General features: G+C 32.5%; 1 protein-coding gene across 3 annotated transcripts in view; it reads left to right on the forward strand.

Moving 5' to 3' along the window:
* The window catches only part of LOC118201517 (uncharacterized), an 82316-nt gene that overhangs the window by 49926 nt on the left and 10640 nt on the right, over positions 1-21750 (forward strand). For all 3 annotated transcript variants that reach the window (XM_085827431.1, XM_085827435.1, XM_085827439.1), the window contains 2 exons: positions 14981-15074; positions 18631-18755. In XM_085827431.1, coding sequence (XP_085683557.1) covers positions 14981-15074; positions 18631-18755 — 219 coding nt within the window. The remainder of the gene's footprint in view (positions 1-14980; positions 15075-18630; positions 18756-21750) is intronic.

Genomic DNA, 21750 nt, shown 5'->3' on the forward strand with positions numbered 1-21750 from the left:
CCATTTATTTTCTTAGCTTTCCACTAGAAACAAGCAGAGAAATTAAAACCAACAATTTATTAAAAATTTCATCTTGTATGCCTGAGTGCATCATACGTATCTCGGTGCCTGCTCTAAATTCTAAAATTTTTTGCCATCCCTAGATTTTGTTGCTCGGTGCTTCACTAAATTTTAACAATTCTGTCACATTGGTTTTAGCGTCGGCCTGACCTTATATCATTGTATATTTATTCTCAATAACTCATATTATTAAAGAAACAAACTTAGCAGTTTCTTCTATACATTCTAATATAATACATAAGTTCTTTAGAATAACAGAAGTCTTGAATTAAATCTGAAAATTCTAAATTGAAGAGGAAACTCATTGAAGAAATTAATTTTTTATGAGAGAGAAAATTATTCTTCAAAGGTACATTGTTGACACATTTACAAAATCAGAGAGGAAGTAGAACAAGTGGGAATATTGATTTGTTTATTGAAACAAACTTAGAAAATATACTCAAGAGAAGGAAGTTGATGTAAATTAGCTAAAATATCTGAAAGATTTTCAAATTAAAAAGACCCATAAATATTTTGTTGTTGCGATAAAACATAAATGTTTAGTAGCTTTTAATGTATAATTATATGAATATCATTTTAGAATCAGTATTATAAGTTATAGCTGCTGTAAAATGTTCTTAGTGCTCTTTCAATGGATATTTTTTAGAGATTAAAAAAAAAGAAAATAATTGTTACCATGTAAGTCTATTATAATTAAGGATATCAGCTACATAATTTAGTCATTTCTAACTCACTATTTACCCTTAAAAGTTATTTCTGCATGCTAAGGTGAGTTATTGTCTTTCCTTAATCTTTATTGTGGATGTAAGATACAACACAAAAATGTAAAAAATTAACATTAAACTGTATTCCTTACATCTAGTGAGACTTAAAATACACTCTTTTGCAAAAAAAAAATTGAAGCACCAAGAAAGACTTTTGCGATCGTGATGAAATTTGGTATGCAAAAACATCTTGATCGAACATGCAAATGATCAAAGTTTCAAGACAAATGAACGGGAATTGTGATCATAGCGCACATTTCTAGTGCGCAATTCGCAAAGTATAAAACCACTAACACAGGTGGAAAATTTATCTTTTTTGTTGCTGCCATTGTAATTCTATTAAGAAGCAATTAAAGATGCCATTACAGCGATATCAAAGACAATACAGACAACTAAACGACTTCGAACATGGTTACATTGTAGGGCTCTGTGAAACTGGGTGGTCATACCGAGAAATAAGCCGTCACATGCAGCGTACACACACTGCTGTGCAAAGATGTTGGCCGTAATGGTTGCTACAAGGAAATTGCTGACGAAATGAAGGCACCGGAAGGCTAAGGAGCACAAATGCAAGGCAAGATAGGATGATTGTTTACCAGGCTCGAACCGCCCAACGGTATCATTGCCGACTATTCAACGCACTACAGCCATGTCTATACCTCCCGTGTTACTGTTCACCATCTCATGGTGCTTGTCTGAGGCGGCGGCATTACACTCACAGTGGTGATGTTGCCTTTAAGATATTTGCCTTTGACCCCCCAACATCGGTGGAATCGTTTGGAGTGGTGTCACAGCCGATCATCATGGCTGCCATCAGACTGGCATTGTATTTCATTCAGTGATGAATCCCGCTTGACTATTGAAGCAGATGACCACTGTGTTCATGTCTGGAGAGGATGAGGCCAGTGGTCCCAATCAGCCTTTGTTTTACAAAGGCATATAACCATAACCCCTGGTGTGATGGTGTGGTATGCTATTTCTTATGAGAGCAGGTCATCTTTATTCATTCTCTGTACATCTTCAACATTCTCTGTACATCTGCTCAATGATATGTTGATACCATTCTGCAGCCAGTTGCATTACCCTTCATGGCACGTCATCCTGGGGTGATTTTTCAACAAGATAATGCCAGGCCACATACCGCTCGCATATCTCTGGACTGTCTCCGTGCGGTTGATACTCTTCTTTGGCCTGCAAGGTCACCAGATCTTTCACCAATTGAGCATGTCTGGGGCAAGGTAGGCCACCAGATTCGGGCATCACAAAATATCACAGATCTGGAGCGGCAACTGATCAATGCCTGTCAGAATGTGTCACAGGACGACATTAGAAACCTCTACCACTCCTTCCCTCGACGAATTCAAGCATGCATTGCTGCCAGGGGCGGTTTGACCAACTACTAATTTTAACACTCAGTGGGTTATTGTGAGCCGTGAACAGGTACTATGACCTTGATTTTTTTAATCATTTTATTATCTGTGTATGATCTATACTATATTTCATCAAAAACAACCACTTCCTTCATGGTGCTTTGTTTTTTTTTTTTTTTTTTTTTCAATAGACTGTAATACAAAACAACCTATCACCCTTGGTGTTTCAACGGCTTATTGGAACTTCATATTAAATACTGTATATTAACTGGGCTACAACTTCAGCAAGGAGCTATGAAACTAACTGGATCAAAGTGCAACTAACTTTCAGCACTAACCAATCATATCAATGTTAGATATTTATGTCTGTTCTGATCAGTGGCTCTTTGTCTCTGAGCTAGCAGCTGGCGGCAACAACCAAGCTTCTGTTATGGGTCATGCTGATTATTATTTTACTTCTCAATTTAACTTATACTAGACATAAAATCTGCATAAACATTTGGAGTGAATACACGATGAAATGAAGCTTAAAGGAAATAATCAGTATAAAGCTAAGTTAGTGAAATTAAGTAAAAAGTTATTAAGCTTTCTTTAAAATATATGTGACTGTTATAAGTGTAAAATATAAATATTTAAAAAAATTTTGCAATTTAATGCTAATTACTTGAAAAAATTGATTGTTGGTTTTATTCTTGAATTTGTTTTATAATTAAATATTAGATTAGCTTTAATAGTAATGCATCCTAGTTGCAAATTTATTTTATTCTTACAAATTACAAAAGTGATATTTAAAAAGTGAAGTTCTGTTGTAGCTTTAGTTTATTCACTCGTTTGCTGATAGGTCCTTGTGCAGAAATGTGTATGAATCCTGGTTATGCACCACAATCGCAAAATGTGCTGATGCACTATCATGCATGAGCCATATGCTTTGGGGCAGTTGCCGGTATTCCCTGCATCAAATCCGGGAGGATGTGCTGTAGGAAAACAATGGAATTTGCACCATTTGAGGTGCTCAGCCAGAAGATATGGTCCTAACAGATGATCTCCAAGAAACACTGCCCAGATATTAATACCAAAAATTGGGTTGCACTTTCGATGAGACAGTGCAGTGGTGATTTTTGGACAACCATGTATGCGCATTGTGCATGTTGACCGCAGCTTCTTTCATAAAGCAGGCTAAAAATAACACAATAGCAGGAGACTGTGAATCATTTTATGTGACATCCAGCATACGAACTATACCCAAAGAGTGTAAGACGATTCGAAAGCACGACTTAGAATGTATATTAGATTTATATATTACATTGTTCTAACATAGGTATTTTGATACAAAATCGAGCTTTTCTCTTGTGAAATACTGATGTTTTTTCCATATTTTGATCCTATGCCTCAATTATGGCAAATTGCCAAGTTTTGTAAAAATCACCTGAGTAGTTCTTAAAAAATTTGTCTGGGAATTTTAACTCCTCAGTGTTAATTTAATTTGGTATATGTTTATTAATATCTCTTTTTTTAATTAAATGCACTTGATTCCTTCTTTCGTAATTTGAAATTTAGATTCAATCCAAACAGAATTCACACATTTTTTTATGATTAATTTTTTAAATTTTAATTTTTGAATAATTTTTATAAATTTTTCAAAAATTATTTTGGATTATAACATAAATTTTTATCATCACTGTAGATGATATTCTAGACATACTTGCAAAAAAGTAGAATTTTTATTCAAAATTTCTCAAGATATATGTAAATTTATATATTGGTGCATTTTGATATTTGGCATATTAGTTATTAGGGGTAATATGGCCAAATTTGGTTTATGCACTTCGTTCTTAACTCCAGTGAATTGCAACAATTACTTTGAACTTTAAATTTCCAAATAAACTTTTACTGAGGATTATTCATGGAAGGTTTTTTATTTTCATTTTGCTGATTACTGTTTCAAAATTGTGCACTTTCTTCATCATATACACATTCAATACTTCTGAATTTGTCAAACAGTACATCAAAAATATAAATAAAATGTGATATCTTCTGCAGAAATGTTTAAAACTGTTTATTAATGTTAATGCTGTTACTATAGACATGTTTAAAAGCAGCAAAATGTACTAGAATATAAGATTTTTTTTCTTGTTTTCTGTGTGAAGCAAAAGGTAAGAAGTAAAAATGATTTTGATGATATTTTATACCCAAAGACATTTCTTGGCTTTTTCTACATCATAATTTTTTTAAAAGCTATTGTTTACATATGAAAGGGTCCATAACCATCATCAAAAACTCCTTTTTATCACAGGAAAATATATTTTTATGTAAACATCGAATTTAGAATAAACACATTTTTAAAAGTCAAATTATAATTTGTTAAGAGCTGAATTCTACTCATTAGTAATATAATAACTACTGATGATTATTTTGTTTTATTTTCACATTACCGTTATTTCTGTTGCATTAGAATTTATTAAAATTCTTGTTATAATATAATTTCAAAAATTTAAAAAAGATTCTCCTTCTTTGTGGACATATTGCTACTTCATATCAATCATAATTAAGTATTCAACAATATAAATCAAGTTTATGCATTTGTTGCAGTCCAGGAAATGCAAAAACTTGATCATGTCTCATGTTTTAGTAAAAATGTATGAAGTCTAAATTTTATATAACCCTCATACAAATAATGCTTTAAATACTAATTTTTCCTCATATTATTTCAGATAACTTAAACAGTATGCTCTTTAATATGACATTTACTTCTCTTCAAAATTATGCAATTTAGAGTATTTGCACCCAATATTAATATTAGACACTAGGTGGGAGAGGATAAAAGCTAAATTTTTTTGACTGAAAAAGTTTGGGTGATGCTTTATTCCTCTATCATTTTATAAGCAAATTTTAGCTCAATTATTGTTCTCCATGTTTACTTTAACCTTAATTTGCAATTAAAATGTCTAGAAAATGAAAAGAAGTTTCCCTGAAAGATATAATTAATTGACTTTGACCTAAACTTTTAAAAGAATTTAATAAGAATATAAAATTTATGCAAATATAACTGCCAAAAACACTGAACAGTCTTGTGTCAACTTCAAAAACAAATGTTTCTGAAAGAAATAAATTAAAGAAAGAACATTAGTTAGCAGAAAAACATATCAAAGAAACTGTATGTTAAAAAAAAAAAAAAAAAAAAAAAAAAAAAATTAAGACGTTTAAATTATATTTTGCTGAGGTTTTCACACAGTGCAATATGTCAAATATTCCAAAAAATGGACCTATACCAATGAAAAAGCAAGAAATGACATTGCAAAGGGTGAGTGTTTTTTCACTAAAAGGCTGTATAAATTTAAAGCCATTGAAACGTCATATCATATTGTAGTGTATATGTGGGACCATAATGGATTGAATGCACACAGAATGGACGATGGCTTGATAAAATTAATTTTTCCAAAAGGAAAACTTTACAGTTCTGGAACTTTCCTCAAAAGTATTCCTACAGCTCTTCTGTATGTGACAGAGCACAATCAGTACTGTCTGTCTGTGGTAAGGTCTTGCCAGTTTGTCTGCAGCTGTCTGTTGCCGTAGAAACGAGCCCTGACCCATTTTTCATAGGGGTGTCTTGAGGATTTACTCCTCAGTTGCCACCTTGGTGCATTTAAAGATGATTTGGCGATATTCACATTTTGTTTCAGTTTGAAGTAAAATGCTCGTTGAACCTTTGCGTCAACCCAGACATCCAATTTCCGAAAATGAAAATTCGATGGCACAGATAAAGCTTTTGCAGTCAAGAAACGGTCTTTGATTTTGCGGTGTGAGGTACAAGTCGCTGAATTTGCCATCCCTCTAGATGTACAATGAGTAAAAATATATCAAAATAACCTGTAGGGAAATATATTTAAAAATCCGTGCTTATTTTTGAAGAAAAATTTTAATTTTTACATTAAAAAAAAATAATGCTATTATTTTGCTCTTTTTTTTTTTTTTTTTTTTTTTTTTTTTTTTTTTTTTATATTATTATTTGTTTGCTTGCAAAATCATAGATGATGTCTTAAAAATCTACTTCATTGCCCAATTCTCTGTAATATAGTTGAGATGCACTTCATAAATGTAAAATAAATTAAATTTTTATAGTTGTCCCCTCTAGCTAATCTACTGTAAACATTCAAACCAATTTCTTCAGTCTTTAAATGACGTTCTGCTATGTTTTTATTTCAAAATTTTCTGTTAATTTATTGCTTGTGGTTAAATAATAACTAAAAATTTCATCATTAAATGTATATGGAATCATCTGAAAGTAAAAGCGTTTATTTACATACCCATGCTCTCAATAAATACTTTTTGCGAACATTTCTTCTTTTCCCATACCTTCCAACTAAACCAAAAGCTGGTCAATTTAATGGTGAAAGGAAGCGACGGCGAATTAAAATCAAAACTGCTTTTTCCTTAATTACCAGTGGTTTGGATTGGCTTATATGATTACGGAAAGGCTCCAGGGTTAAACGCTAAGAGGAGGGATGCCTTCATGGAGGGCTTGCTAAGGGAAACTGGCTCGTATACACGTTACACATGGGGAAAATGCCCATGCAGCCAGCCCGTTCACGGGATTCAAACCTCGGACCGAACTACTAGTATTTAGTGACTTTCCTCTTAATTACCAGTGCCCATTTATGTATTATGCTGTTTTTTATAGACACTAATAGCTAGTAACATAATAAAATGTTAAAATCAGAACAAAATTAAGGTCTATAAAATTATTCATTACCGATTTTATATTTAAAATTATACAAAATTTGGCTTTTATAGCTGCAGTGAGCTTTGTTGCATTAACATAATTTTGTATTAATCTTTTCAAAATAAAACAAAATTTATTTAATTTTCATTAAAGATTAAAAATTATTTTTTAAGCAAATTATACCATAGCTTGTGTGTCCCAAAGAACACAGTAATGGGAAATGAAGCAACTGTGCAGTGTTCTTGGTTATCGACAAGGTAGGTTTCGCCTCTGCCGAAGGCTCATTCTTGCCCACTTTTGGTAGTCTTTCATTTACATAGTGGCAAAGAAAATACCGTACCTAGAAATATTCTCATAACTTGAGAGAGCTATCAGATGAAGAAGAAGGATGCCTTCGTGGAGGACTTTTATAGAGGTATAACATCTGAAAAGTCGTCTGAATCACTGTCGCAAGGTTCCGTTTCTTCTGATTCAGAATCACTGCTGGCAGTTTGAATTATTAATTCATCCACTATCTCTTCTAGACGTTCACCTTTGTCCCAATAAGAATTTTCAAGTTTTTCTATGTGGTTGCAGTGCGGCTGCCATTCTTGAGAAGTGACTTCATCCAAAGCTTTTTGTGTTAAATTTTTCAAATTTTCCAAGCTTAAGTCCCGAGTCACATTTCTTTCCCTGATCAGTCTTTTAATTGATGACCAAACATATTCAATTGCGTTTAGATCACAGTGGTAAGGAGGGAGACGCACAACATGATGCCCATTTTCTTTTATGATGTTGTCAATTTTATAGATTACTTTTTTAGGACGATTGCATTCCATTAAGTTAAACAGCTCCACTTTTCGCATTTTGGGATCGCAGCATATTGTCTTTTTCATCAGCCAATTTACCATTGTTTCCTTTGTAGCATATTTCGTGGGTGTCAGATCTTCAATTTTTGTGTGATACGGGGCATTATCCATGCATACCACACTTTGGGATCGTAAATTTGGAAGAAGCTTTTCAACACCTATTTTTCAAAATTTCCATAGTTCATTTGCCCCACTTTGTTAGTAGTCCCCACTTTGAGCTGATGCTTTATATACAAGTTGGGTACCTGTAATAAATCCTGCGGAAGAGGCAGCATGGACAACAATCAGTCTATTTTTTAAACTGACATTTATCTGTGCGCCCAAAACCATATCATGCTGCCGACATTTCTTCAAAGTTAAATTGCTGTCAATCCATGTTTCATCGGTGTAAACGATATGGTGTTCACTTGTCCTGAGTTTCCTCATTTCGTGTAAATAATTGTTCCTCCAAAATACAATGTGAGGTCTTTTCATAAGAATTTTTCTTTTATTAACGCATTTCTTCCAGTGAAAATTCATTGAACGCAAAACTTTGCACAAAGAGTCTTTTTGCCACGGGAAGTCTGTTTTTTGCCTCAAGACAGGCAGTAATTTCTACACAGATGGCACTTTCTTTTCTTTGATGTAAAAGTCTTGTATTGTCTGCCGTATAACGCATTTGTCAAAATTGTCAATTTCGCACTTATGATTAGCAGAGTTTTTTTGTTTCTTTCCAGGTGTATTTAGAAGTTTATTTTCACCCATTGTTGATACTTCGCACTTAATTTTTTTAATTGTATACCCCGATACTCCAGTAGTTTACGATGTTCTCTTCAAAACTTGAGGAAGAGGAACTACTAAAGTGTTTGCCGAAGCTTCAGAAGTGCAAAATTCTGCGACATTGTATACGATTTGACATAGAGACTTTAAAGGTTGACTTTTCTTAAACTGGAAGGACATTTTAAAAAATTGGCGATTAACAAAGCACTACAAAAATCAAGCTAAATAGAAGCAAATTTGAACAAATACCAGTACAAAAGATATAACAATGAGAATAAAAATAGCTAATAGTAATAATATAAGGCTTAAGAAAAGATGCGTGCAGCTGGAATGAAACCGAGAAGACAAATGATAAACTCTTTTCCCTTCAGCCAACAGTCGCCAAAAACAAAATAACAATGAACGCTCAATGAACTGGAAGTTGATCGGTCAGCACTATCCTTATCTTCAGGGCAGATGTTTTTATTTTATTCGGCTTCTAATTCCTTACTAAATGTAGTATTTCATCTCGTTGTACTCCATCTTTGATATGATTTAAATCAAATTTCTCGTCATTATAAATATCACGAATACACATCAAATAGTTTTCTGGTTGCAATTTTCTAATTTCGACTATGCGTAATGTATGCTATGCGCATGCGCGTGTTGAAAGAAATGTTTAATAAAGCCTTTTTTTTTTTCTGTAAATTTTGATACTCTTTAGATCATAATTGCTAATTTCTCTTTATTTCATAAATTACGGTTTCATATTTTTAATTTTCTAATTTCTGCATGCCATCTTACCAGATTTAAATTGATGATCTATAATCCGGAAAAACTGATAATCCGGAATCGCCGAAGTCCCGACGAGTCCGGATTAAAGTCTTTTGACTGTTTATATCCAAAGTCATGCTCTCAATACGTGGAAAACTGTAGTTGAATTTCGTCAATCGGCCAAGCAGAACGGGAGATATAGAACTTTTTTTCAGAAAGTTATGAAAATAATAAAATGTTGTATGTAAGGGGAATAAGAAACAACACCATGGATGTCTCTTAACCAGATATTTCTTCCATGTGTGCTTTCTTAAGTGTCAGAGTAGAACTTTTCTTTGCAGAATAACACAGTAGAAATTGTCTTTTGCACTCTCGTCAACAGGCATAAAATCTTTATGAATATTCCTCAAAATACATATAAGATAATGGCCCATAAGTTTAGTAGATAAATTTAATTATATTTTTGTTGAAAACCATAAAAAAACTTAAATTAAAATACGAACATTGAATTAAAGAAAAGAAAATACAGTCAAAAGTCATTAATCCGGACGCGTCGGGACTTCGGCGATTCCGGATTATAGATCATCTGTTTAAATCTGGTAAGATGGCATGCAGAAATTATAAAATTAAAAATATGAAAACATAATTTATGAAATAAAGAACAATTATGATCTAAAGGGTATCGAAATTGACAAAAATTAAAAAGCTTAATATTTATTTGTTTATTTATTAAACATTTTATTCAATGTAAGTTGTTTAAGTTGCTTCGTTTTTTATGTGATAATACTTTCTCTATAATTCTATAAACAGACATAATTTGTTGTTCAGTTACAAAGTTCCGCTGTTCAAGTCTTATAATTGCTGTGTCGAGAATACCGACTAATTTGTCAATCGAAATTTTTTCGTTTTCAATAACCTCCGTATCACTTTCTTCGCTATCGGAAGCGAATTATTTAATTTGATTTAAATCATATCAAAGACAGAGTACATTGAGATGAAATACTACATTTAGTAAGGAATTATAAGCCAAATAAAATTAAAACATCTGCCCTGAAGATAAGGATAATACTGACAGATCAACTTCCAATTCATTGCGCGCCGCGATGTTCTCCCCTCCCCGCCGCAGAGCAGCGTGAAATTAATGAACAGATTTCGGAATGGTTAGATAACAAAAGATATGCCTTTATCCATTTTTTGCAGCAATTCAACTTTTTGTTTAATGGACTTCGAAACATACTTTCCCTTTGTAGATCCTTTACATATTAGTAAATATATATCGGAAATTCTATTTGACATAATCGAAAGTTCAAGCTTACTTTTATAAAATTGCTCTAACAGTCTGCAAAAAAAAAAAAAAAATAAGCCGGATCTAATTCGAAGATTAAGGAACAACGCAATCTTCTACATTAACTGAATTAGATAATTTTAGCTTAGCTTATACCGTCCATTATACATTAAACGCGCATGCGTAAACGTATTTTACGCATGTGCACACGCATATTCGCAGCCGTAAAGTTCTTACGCGCATGCGCAAAAATTTGTAGCTTTGAGATCCGGATTATGGGTGTCCGAATTAACGACTTTTGACTGTATACTGTGTATCAAAAAAGAATGAATGAAGAACCATTGCAAGAATGCCGCCAGAGGTTCTTAGCAGCTGTTGCAATCTCTACCTTTAACTTTTGGGTATCAACAGCAGTGCTTACTGTGGTAAGTCAGCCACCAGGCTTGCAAATCAGATAGGACTTCAGTTTAGATTTAGTGATGACATAGTTTTTGCTTGGCATTTATGAACTGAGAATTTGCATGTGGACAGGTTCTAGCTTGTACTACTCATCCGTGTCATTGTGAATTAACAAAATGTCATAATACTTCCTGTTTCTGTTTGAGAAGCCATTATTTGTAATATCAGGTCACCTTTAATTATCCTTTGTATTGATAATATGCTGATAACATCCTGAGACCTGTTGCATTATTTTTAATGTCACATCTGTTAAGGACTATATTTTGGCAAGATAATGTTCAAATGTGCAGGGTGAATGCTCCCAGGAAATGTCTTTTTTTTCCATTCCAGATCTCATATGAGCAGTTCTGCAGGGTAGTATTCACCATTTATATGAGCCATGCTCAACCAAATAGCCATGCATTTTTGCAAAAGGTGGGTTTATGTCGTACTAATGTACATAAAGTTCCTGAATGTATGCTTAGCAATGAACAGATTGATTGCTAACCAATTAAATCACTGCATGATCTTTATCTCCTTATTGCCAATGGCAAATTTCACCACGATTGAATCATTTTTGGTGATGTGCAGTTTATTTTTTGGCACACAATCCACACTCATGTCCATAAATTAAGGATAATTCAGAGTCATGTGGAAATCGAACTCTAAAATAAATGTATCACCTGTAAAATCACTAAACACATCTTCAAGAATCATATGCAAATTTCAGGAAGTAACCAGATGACACCGATGGTACGTCACAATGACGAGGGTGTAAGAGAGTGATATAGATATTTTTTACGTGGTAGAATTATCAGCCATCTGAAATGTGGGCGTACTCAACTGGAAGTATCAGACGAACGTGGAATTGCCCAGAGTGTCATCTCCAGGCTTTGGCAACAATATTCCAAGATGATGGTAATGTGAGTAGACGTTACAGCACAGGTCGCCTCAGAGCTACAACATCGAATGAGGACCGGTATTTGGCAGTTACTGCCAAAAGAAACAGGTGGAGCACAGCCTCAGACTTGTCTTGTCAGCTCTCTTCAGCCACTGGTACGACAGTTTCAAGGCAGACCGTGTACAGATGCTTAGGGCAGATTGGTTTATATGCTCGTAGACCTGTGAGATGTGTTCCCCTTACTGCAACTCACTGTTGCCTGCGGTTAACCAGGAGTGCATTGTGGACACCACAACAGTGGGCTTGTGTGATGTTTTCCGACGAGTCCAGGTTTAGCTTGCAGTCTGATTCTTGCCGAACTTTCATATGGAGAGCTCCAGGTACTCGTTACCACCAAGAAAACATCATTAAACAACACTGTTACAGTGGTGCAGGAGTGCTCGTTGGGGTGGAATTATTCTGGGTTCCAGAACTGACCTACATGTTCAAATTGGAACCATGACAAGCCAAATCTATTGGGACGTCATTCTGGAACAACATGTACGTTTGTTTTGGGGTGCCATGGGCGCACAATTTGTGTTTATGGATGACAACGCCCGTCCTCACTGTGCAAACATTGTAAGTGAATGCCTTCAGTCAGAGGATATCACCCGTATGGACTGGCCAGCATTCTCACCAGACTTGAATCCAGTAGAGCACGTTTGGGACATGCTTGGCCGACGATTTGCAGCCCTACATGTCTACCAGAACTTCGAAGAGCATTGCTTTTTGAGTGGTGTAATATCCCCCAAGATCAGATCGATAATTTGATACTCAGCATGCCTAGGCATTGTACGGACTGTATTGCATCGTCTGGGAGACATACAATGTATACCCACCATGTAATATTGTTTTTTTGTAAATAGTTTTTTTTTGTAATTTGCTCCAGAGAAAAAAAATCGCTAATTTCTTTAATAATATCAAACATATAGCATTTTTTTTTTTTTTTTTGCTCTTTACCTTTTGTTTAATAAATAAGCTTTACAAATAAGTCAAATTTGTTTTGCTTCTAACTCTTCCTTCGCCTGATTTTGCATTATCCTTAATTTATGGACATGAGCATATTTGAACTATTTGATGAATTCTGTCATAAGACAAGGATGTATCAAAGATAATTTTAAAATGTCATATTGCTCGGAGATTTAAAAGTTAACCTTATTATTGTCATTCATGTATATATATTTTTTTTTTTAAATTTTTTTTCTTACATTCAGGATTGCATGTCAGTCATTTCTTCATTTCAGCTTGAATCTAAAATGTTTTTCATGTCATTATCTTAAATCCTACCTCAGTGGTGGCTCTCATTCATCTCTTCTTTTGTCTTTTTGTTAAATATGTGTTTTATAGATAATTTGTATTAAATACTATTTTAATCCATAGCAGCATTTATTTAAAATATTCTAAAAGACATGTTTGTAATATAAAATGAAAGCATATTTTGCTTCTTTTGTCTTCTGTTATATGCATTATTTTTATCAAAAGTAAAAAATAATATCCTAATGTTTGAATGGTAAAACTTTTATAAGCGTGTATGGATTTGAATGCAAATACTCAGACTAAAAACCATAATTTTTTGTCTAAGCTATCTAGCTTGTGTTAAGTTTTTTTTTTTTTTTTTTTTTTTTGTTGTTTGCTTAATGTCATAAATTTTCAGCTTCTTAAAATAGTGAACCAAAAATTTTCTTTGTATATTTATCATTATGTATTTACAAGAGCATTCACATGTGTCCTGGCATATTAGATACTTTTTGTGTGATTTTCTCACAGTAAGTGACCTCAGATATTGTGTCTTACAATGCAGTAGGAATTCGATTTTGTCAATCTTTGTAGTGTCTGTAAAAGTAGGAAGTGGCTCTGGCCTTCAAGCAAATTTAATTTTTAGTATGTGGAAAAAGCTAAAAAATTTAACTAGGTTATGCAGACAATTTGGAGGTGATAAATGTGTATTGTGTTGTTTCAAGTGTGTGTAAGGGAGGTGGCTTATATTGCTGTGTTTTCATTATAGTATAGATGAAGTATGATTATATTCTCATTATAGCCCATATTTAGCCCATTTACCTTTCAAGTGTTTGCAAGGATGAAACGTGATCTAGCAAGATACCATGTTTTCAATAACAGTTCTATCATCACAACTATTTGAGGATGGATGTGCGAACAACAATTTTTCTGATAAGATGATATAGTAACTCCGAAAGGCTAGAAAAGAGGCTGTGCATTGTTTTAAATTAGTTTGAATAATTAACATGCTTTTCCGTTGTGTAACTAACTATTATGCTGTTTAAATCATTTCATTTGTTCAGGTTGTATTTGAATGTTCATGTAACCTAATGAAGCAGATTCAAAATAAATTCTTTATTATTAGGAGTCTTTCCATGAAAGTCTGATGCAACAGTCTGAGGATCATACATAGGATATAACTTCTGATTTTTACAGGTTATTAGAATTTTAACTGATATATTTCACATTTTTTCAATGTTTTAAACAAAGAGAACAATTTTTCAGTTTTGTTTTGAAGTAATGCTGCAGTTATAAAATTGAATTAAGACAAAATCCCCTCTCTTTGTAATGAAAAAAATTCTAAAATTATATATGAAAAGTGCAAGTTGCATTCTTATTCTTTTCTAGCCATATAAAAGGGGGGAAAACTTCGTAGTATTTTATGAAGAATCTTTTATTTTTTCCCTTTATTGTTTTACAGTATGGTAGATGAAATTTAAGATTTCGTATGCATTTACCTTCTTTAAATAAAAATTCATATATTCTTTTTAATAAGTATATATTAAGTAATAAACCAAATGAAATTTTAAAAAATAACATTTTCAAAATCGGAAACAAATTTTTTTTTTATCATTTTGCATGATTAATATAGGCATAAATAATAACAGGCACATTTTTTCCTCCTTTCTTTAAAAGACATTATATGCCAAGTTATCCTGTTTACTTTTTTAATTACGTTTTAAGTTGCCATGCATTACTTTAATAAATAACTGTGAAATTGTGTTTTGGACGTTTGAAGAATACTTATTTTCTACTTCATTTTCAGATACCTGTAAAAGCCCTTATGGAAGCATTTTTAAAAATTCAGAATAGTAATAAAGAGTTCAGTTTGCAGATCAATAAGTTGAAGAGAAAAGAGAGTAAGCATAATCCTTTGATTATCATACATTAATGTATCAAACATGGTCTAACAAAATTATGGGGCTGTTAGAAAAACCAAGGAAATCTCAGTATGGAAAATGTATAAAAATCTGTTATAAATATGGAAGGTACTATAAATAAAAAATGGAGACCCAAAGTGTACTGATCCTCAAAGTTTCAAAATTAAAACTTGCAAATTCATACATTTTAACATCTGATGTAGAAATTGTTTTTCAAATTGAGAGCAGTTAAATTGGGATGATAAATTTTCAAATTGAAGACAGTTATGTAATTTATTTATTTGCTATTTTTATTGCAAATATAATAATTCTTGATGATGATAAATGTGGAAAAGTTAGCTTTGTAAGTTAAACATGGGCTATTAAAGTGCCTTGGACAAGCGAGCTTTGCCAGATGGATCAAAAAGTGCTTCTGTTACATAGTAAAGGATACTGTTGCAAATAACCATTAAAGCCCAGCTGTCTAGCCTTCAATAATTTTACGTTCTGTTTCATCTGGTACAACTTTAAAATTTAGCTCATGTTAAAAAATATTATTTTTGATTATTTTTAACAATAATAATACTTTTCTTGAGAGGAAAAAGTTTACACCAAAGATCTAAGTGTTAAAGCAACTAATTATAAGCAACCAAAATTGTTGTAAAAAAAATTAATTTGCAGTAAATTGCTTTGAAGGTTAAATCAAAAGAAGTTTCAATTTAACCTTCAAAACTGTAGTCATACAAATTTACTCGTATTACACTGATCCCTGCTGCTTCACTTTTTTACCGTAATGGTTATTTTTGAAAGAAAACGGACAGAGTGGGCACGCATTTAGTTGATGACTAATATTTATAAGGTGATCATTCTTTTTCAGACCTTTGAAGCATTTTTTGAAGCTGAACTGTCAGGTGATGGTTAATCAAATGATTACAAAGCTTCCTGATACCAGATATTTCTTGAAGAATATTTCTGATGGTTGCTGATCCAATATCTCGAATTTGAGCATCATTTACTTGGTGGTGGTCTTTAAACATCTGCCTCCCGGACATATTTTGATTAATTATTACAGTGGTTGATCAGTTGGATGGACCTTCATCTTTCAAAGATTATTATGTCCTACCAACATTTTTAACTACTGTAAACTGCAGCTTAGGAAGGAGAGAATTTTCCAAAGGCATCATGCAACGACTACTTACGGTTATCATGTTTACTTAGTTAAAACTTTAAGTGATAAAAATTCATGAGTCAAAGATGCTCAAAACTGAATTCCATAATGTTTCACAATTAAATGCATTCTTAAATGCATACAAAAAAAAAAAAAAAAAAAAAAAAAAAAAGGCAGCTACATGGGAAGTCATTTTTTTCCCATGTTCATATTATCTCATATTAATTTCAAAATTGTTGTCATTTGCATTTCTTGTGTGTTTTTATGAAGTATATAGTATTCACTTCCAACCACAAATTTCTTTGCTCTTTTGGTCAAATAAATACCCATAGAATTTTCATTAAAAAGTCATTTTTTGAGCAAATTTTTTACCTGTCATTTCTGTTGACTTTAGTTGGGAAATGTCTGTTCTTTTTTGTTTAATTTTCTAACCATTTCTGTGCCTTCTTGTAAAGCCTAAAGATGTTCATTTTTATATTTAACAAAAGAATAATTTTTGATTTTATATATTTTAGAATTAATAATGACTGGTATATTATGACTATATCTCAACAAAGAAAACTGAAATACAAATATTATTAATTTTTTTTAATAAGGTATCATAAAAAACCTACTTTTAGCAGTGTATCAAACTGGTATTTTATGTATATTCATCATTAAATATTACATGCATTCAGTGTAATTTTCCTAAATCTGAAAATCAAGCGTTGTTGGCATTTGGTAATAATTTTAACATTTTAACTGTCATGCCCGAGATTAGCACTGGTGTTCGAAAATGTCACGCCCGAGTATTTCTCGGGATAATTTTTTTTTTGAGTGCATTGTATTGTCATACTCGAATGTATATCGGGAGACATTTATTTCGGCTTCATCTCTTTGTCAAACCCGACTGTATCTCGGGAAAAAATAATGTGCTTTCAATTCAATAGATGACAGCACTTTACTGAAGATTTCAAAGGTCAGAGGTTATAAGTTCCTTGGTTCAAAGTGAATGGGATCTTTTTGTTGTAAAATGGCGTCCAGTTCTTTGAAACGTTGTATAGATGATTAAGACTCTTCAACCGAAGATGAAGGATGTGTGTTTGATGAGCAGTATTTATGATACTTCCATGGTCAGCCTCAAAAATAAAAAAAAATTGAAGATATACTCAGGCCGAAGATTGTTTCTGACTACAGTCTAACTATGGGTGGTGTAGATCGCTGTGATCGGGAAATATCCTTTCATCCAACAATCCGAAAACGTCAGAAAAAATATTATAAAAAGATATTTTTACATTTACCAGACAAGGTACTTTGGAACTCATATTTGCTCTATAAAAATGTAGTTGGGAAATGTATTACATTTTTAAAATTTCGAATTCAAGTTGTAGAAGAGCTTTTACATAAATATGATGATGCAGCTTCTGGACAAAAGAATGTTGGCAGACCCCCTACAATAGATAACCCTGCCCGTCTTACTGAACAACATTTTATTTCCCATATTCCTCCTACTCCTGTGAAACGTGAGCCTACAAGACAGGGCAAAGTGGGCTGTTTGAAAAAGGATAAAAATGGGAAAAAGAGAAGGAAGGAAACATGATTCTGGTGTAGTGATTGCGGAGTTGGTTTGTGCTTGGAAAAGTGTTTCCAGTTGTACCACACAAGACTGAATTACTAAACTACTAATAGGTATTCACTTTTCTTTATTTTTTCATTTATTTATTTTCTAGAAAATAATTAATTTTTTTCATTTTTAGAAAATAATGCTTCACTAGAAGCGAATTTTACAAGTGCCATGTGGAGTGGCAGCCGCCTCAAGCAAATATGCAGTGGCTGCAAAACTTTAAAAATTTTACCCATGTACTTCAAAATATCAATTTTTAACTACTTAAGTATATTTTATTTTGTACTAAACATTTGATTTTCCCAATAAAAAAATTTGACAATTTGTGTACCCAAATCATCAAAATAACTTGACAGTTAAAGGGTTAATGCAATTTTTATGATCAGTGTAATGAAAGTAGAGAAGAAATGATGATTTTCAACAAAGTAACAAATTATTCTGTTACACAACACAAATTATTAACAACAACAACACACACACACACACACACACACAAAAAAAAAAAAAAAAAAAAAAAAACCACTTTTTTAAGTTCAGGCTTGCAAAAATAAATTGTGGTTTAAAATTGATTTTTTTTCTGTGGTAGATCTTATTCTGTGGTATATTCTTTATGATATTAATTTTGTTCTTAATGCAAACAAGGTTGCCTATTGTCTGCATCAGGAACAATGAATGATGAAAAACTTAAAAGCAATGCATGTTTAGATATTCTCTTTGTAATATTGTGAAATCGAAATCACAGAAATTTTGAAATTTGACTCTGAATCAAATATTTCTAATTAAAGGTATAGAATCCAGCGTCTCACCTTCGAAACATTCTGCATCCTTATCACCAAAGAAAATAGCCATAAAAGCAAATGATTCATCTCTGAATATTAAATATGAAGATAATAAAGATTTGGATGAAAAGGTTTGGTGATGTTTTGTTTTATTGTACCACTGTAAGCTTCTTTCATTATGTAATTTTTTGTTCAGTATTAAGTAGTTCACTAAATAATAAACTTATACTAATTCAGAAGTCAAACAACAAAAATCAGCGTTATATTTTCAAAATTTTCACAGGACTAGTTTCGATGGTTTTACCGAACCGCCATCCTTGATTTTTGTTGTTTGACTTCTGAATTAGTATTTGTTCGGCATGTTATTGTGTCTTGATCAACTTATTTTTATAAAACAGTGCATTTTTTATATTTTTTATTTTATCAGTTCATTTAACCAATGAAAACAAAATGATGAAAATTATTTTAGATAATACTCACAATAAATTAGCTGCTCTTTAGGATAAAACCGGTATGAATATTACTCCTTTTTTATCAGGTAATATTCCACAAGAAAACTGGGAGGAATGCCACAAATTTGATAGTATCTCCACTAGCATTCATGGCCATTGGCATGTATAATCAGATAGGATGTTTTTATTTCATATGTTGAAGACCTATGAAGTGCATCGATTTTTATGTATAAAATACATTTTTATTGGAAAAGGTGATAAGAAAGAAGAAGACTGCTTTTATAATTTTAGACTGGAAATTTCTTTCTTTGTTCACATTAGAGATGGGCAAATCTACTCCTTTAAGGGATCAGATCAGAACTATTCGCTCACTGAAATGAATCAGTTCTTTTTAATGATTCACCTCTTACTAATAGTGACCTTGATGAATGCTCAGAACAACTGTAGATCAAGAGCGGTGTGCAAATATGGGAGCAGAAAGAATTGCACAAGGAGTGGGGTCGCTGAAATCAACTCAACCAAACAGCTCACTCACTTGACTAATTTCTTTCAACTGTACTCCTGAGATTCGATAATCTCACTATCTTTCTACATAAAATGTGAGAATCTCACTATCTTCCTACATAAAACAACAATAAAATTCTGGAATAAAAAAGTGCTGAAAGTTGAAAAAAAATAAAGAAAGCTAAATTTACTTTTGTTAAAGATTACATTATTTTATTACTATAATTGATATTTTGTTGCAAAGAACAGTGTAAAAATAAAGTCTTAGATTGGAGGCAGATCCCAAAGAATGGAAAATTGTCTTGTATTGTCTCTTGAAAATACTGTCATTTTCCCTTTTTTTTACCTAATTTGATAAAATGATACCTAGGTTCTTCTGTTTGGTAGGGTCTACATTTTGTTCTGCAACCTTGAAAAAACACATTAGATGGAAAAATTTATGTTTATAAATATGTACAGTGGAACCATGAGATACAAGTTTAATTTGTTCCAGCATTCAGCTCGTATAGCGAATTTCTCCTATCTAGAAACAAACTTTCTCATTGAAAATAATGGAAATCCAGTTAATCCATTCTGCATCCCCGAAACTATGAATATAAAAATCAATTTTTCTAATAAATAACACTGGTAAATAATATAACAGTAGTTTACCTTTATGATAACTTCTGACACCGACCTTAACTGCTTCTTAACTATCCACACCAGCAGCAGCTTCTAGGAGTTTTGCATGGTGCTTGGAAGTAACAGTAACTCCTTTGCCTGCATCAAGTTTCTTAATTTCTTCTTCCTTCTTCCTCTGAATAGTGCTGATCGTCGATATCGAAAGGCTGTAAGTCTTCATCATTTCCATCACTCTTACACCATGCTTATGTTTATCTGTCATTTCTTTCTTAATTTCAATGGGCATGGCTTCCTTATTTTTCTTTGAAGCACTATCGGAGGCAACAGTCTTCTTGGGAGGCATTGTGAAATTTTGCAAGCTCACAAACATGTAGATCAAAGAACACTGAGTGATCTGACGAGGGGATTCCGCAGATCGAGCCGGATTGGGAAATGGTGCCACACATACCAACAGCCTGGCTCATTCCTCATTACTCGAGTCAGTGCACAGATTTAGAGACAATTTTTTCGCTCACACTTTCCTCATATCTCGAATTTTTTGTATATAGAGGTGCTCGTATCTCGAGGTTCCACTATACTAATTCTAAAGAAGATTAAAGAGAAATTCACAGCTCTTGATCACAAGACATTAGTAAACTAAGTAAATAAATAAAAATATAGTTTATTATTTAACATAAATATTACAGTAATATTGTATGAAAAGATAACACCTAATATGCATAGCTATACTAAGTATTATTTTTTATTCTTTGAATATGACACAGTATTCAAAGAATCAAAATAAAACTAAAAGGAACAGCTCCAAGAAAGTGAAAAGTGCAAATAATCAGGACTCCGCAGGAGCAATGAAAAGAGCGAATAATGAAGACACCGTAGGATTCAGATCCACGCTGAGATCAGGAGCAATCAAAAGAGCGAATAATCACGACTCCATAGGTCCCAGATCTGTGACTAGTATCAGAGTTCAGACAGTTGGGAATCCAATAAACTAATAATAATAATATGCACTTTAACACTAGAACAGCCGAATTTATGACTAACCTAAAACCGCCATTGGGGGTCAATTTGACCCTCATAAGAAATTTAAGTAGAAACACAGTAAATGATTGAAATGATGCTGAAATGACCACATAAAAGAGTTTTTAGAGGTTTTTATTTATTTTTATACATGCTTATTATTTTTATAGAATTTTTTATTATTTATTTTTATAGAATTTTTTTTCGTGCAATTAGTGCAAATTACCACACAATATCTTTCAATGTAAGATTACAAAAACAAAAACAAAATCTATGAAAAACAAACAAAAGATACAAATGCAAAAAGTGGAAAATAGAACATACGCAAAAAATTACAAAAACACATAAATTGGGAATAAACACACAATGTTTTCCAAAGTTTGTTATACATTACCGCAGGTGATACAATATGAATGCTTGACAGTGACAGCAACACATTTACCACAAATTGGTTTCTGTCATCCCTCATTGCTGACAACAGTCTTGTTTTGCCCCTTGCAACTTTGAAATGCACATTTCTTTCGTTTAAGTG

Source organism: Stegodyphus dumicola, chromosome 1 (assembly GCF_044657685.1).
Source record: "Stegodyphus dumicola isolate Sdum_Otavi_A_Nest chromosome 1, ASM4465768v1".
Classification (NCBI taxonomy): Eukaryota; Metazoa; Arthropoda; class Arachnida; order Araneae; family Eresidae; genus Stegodyphus; species Stegodyphus dumicola.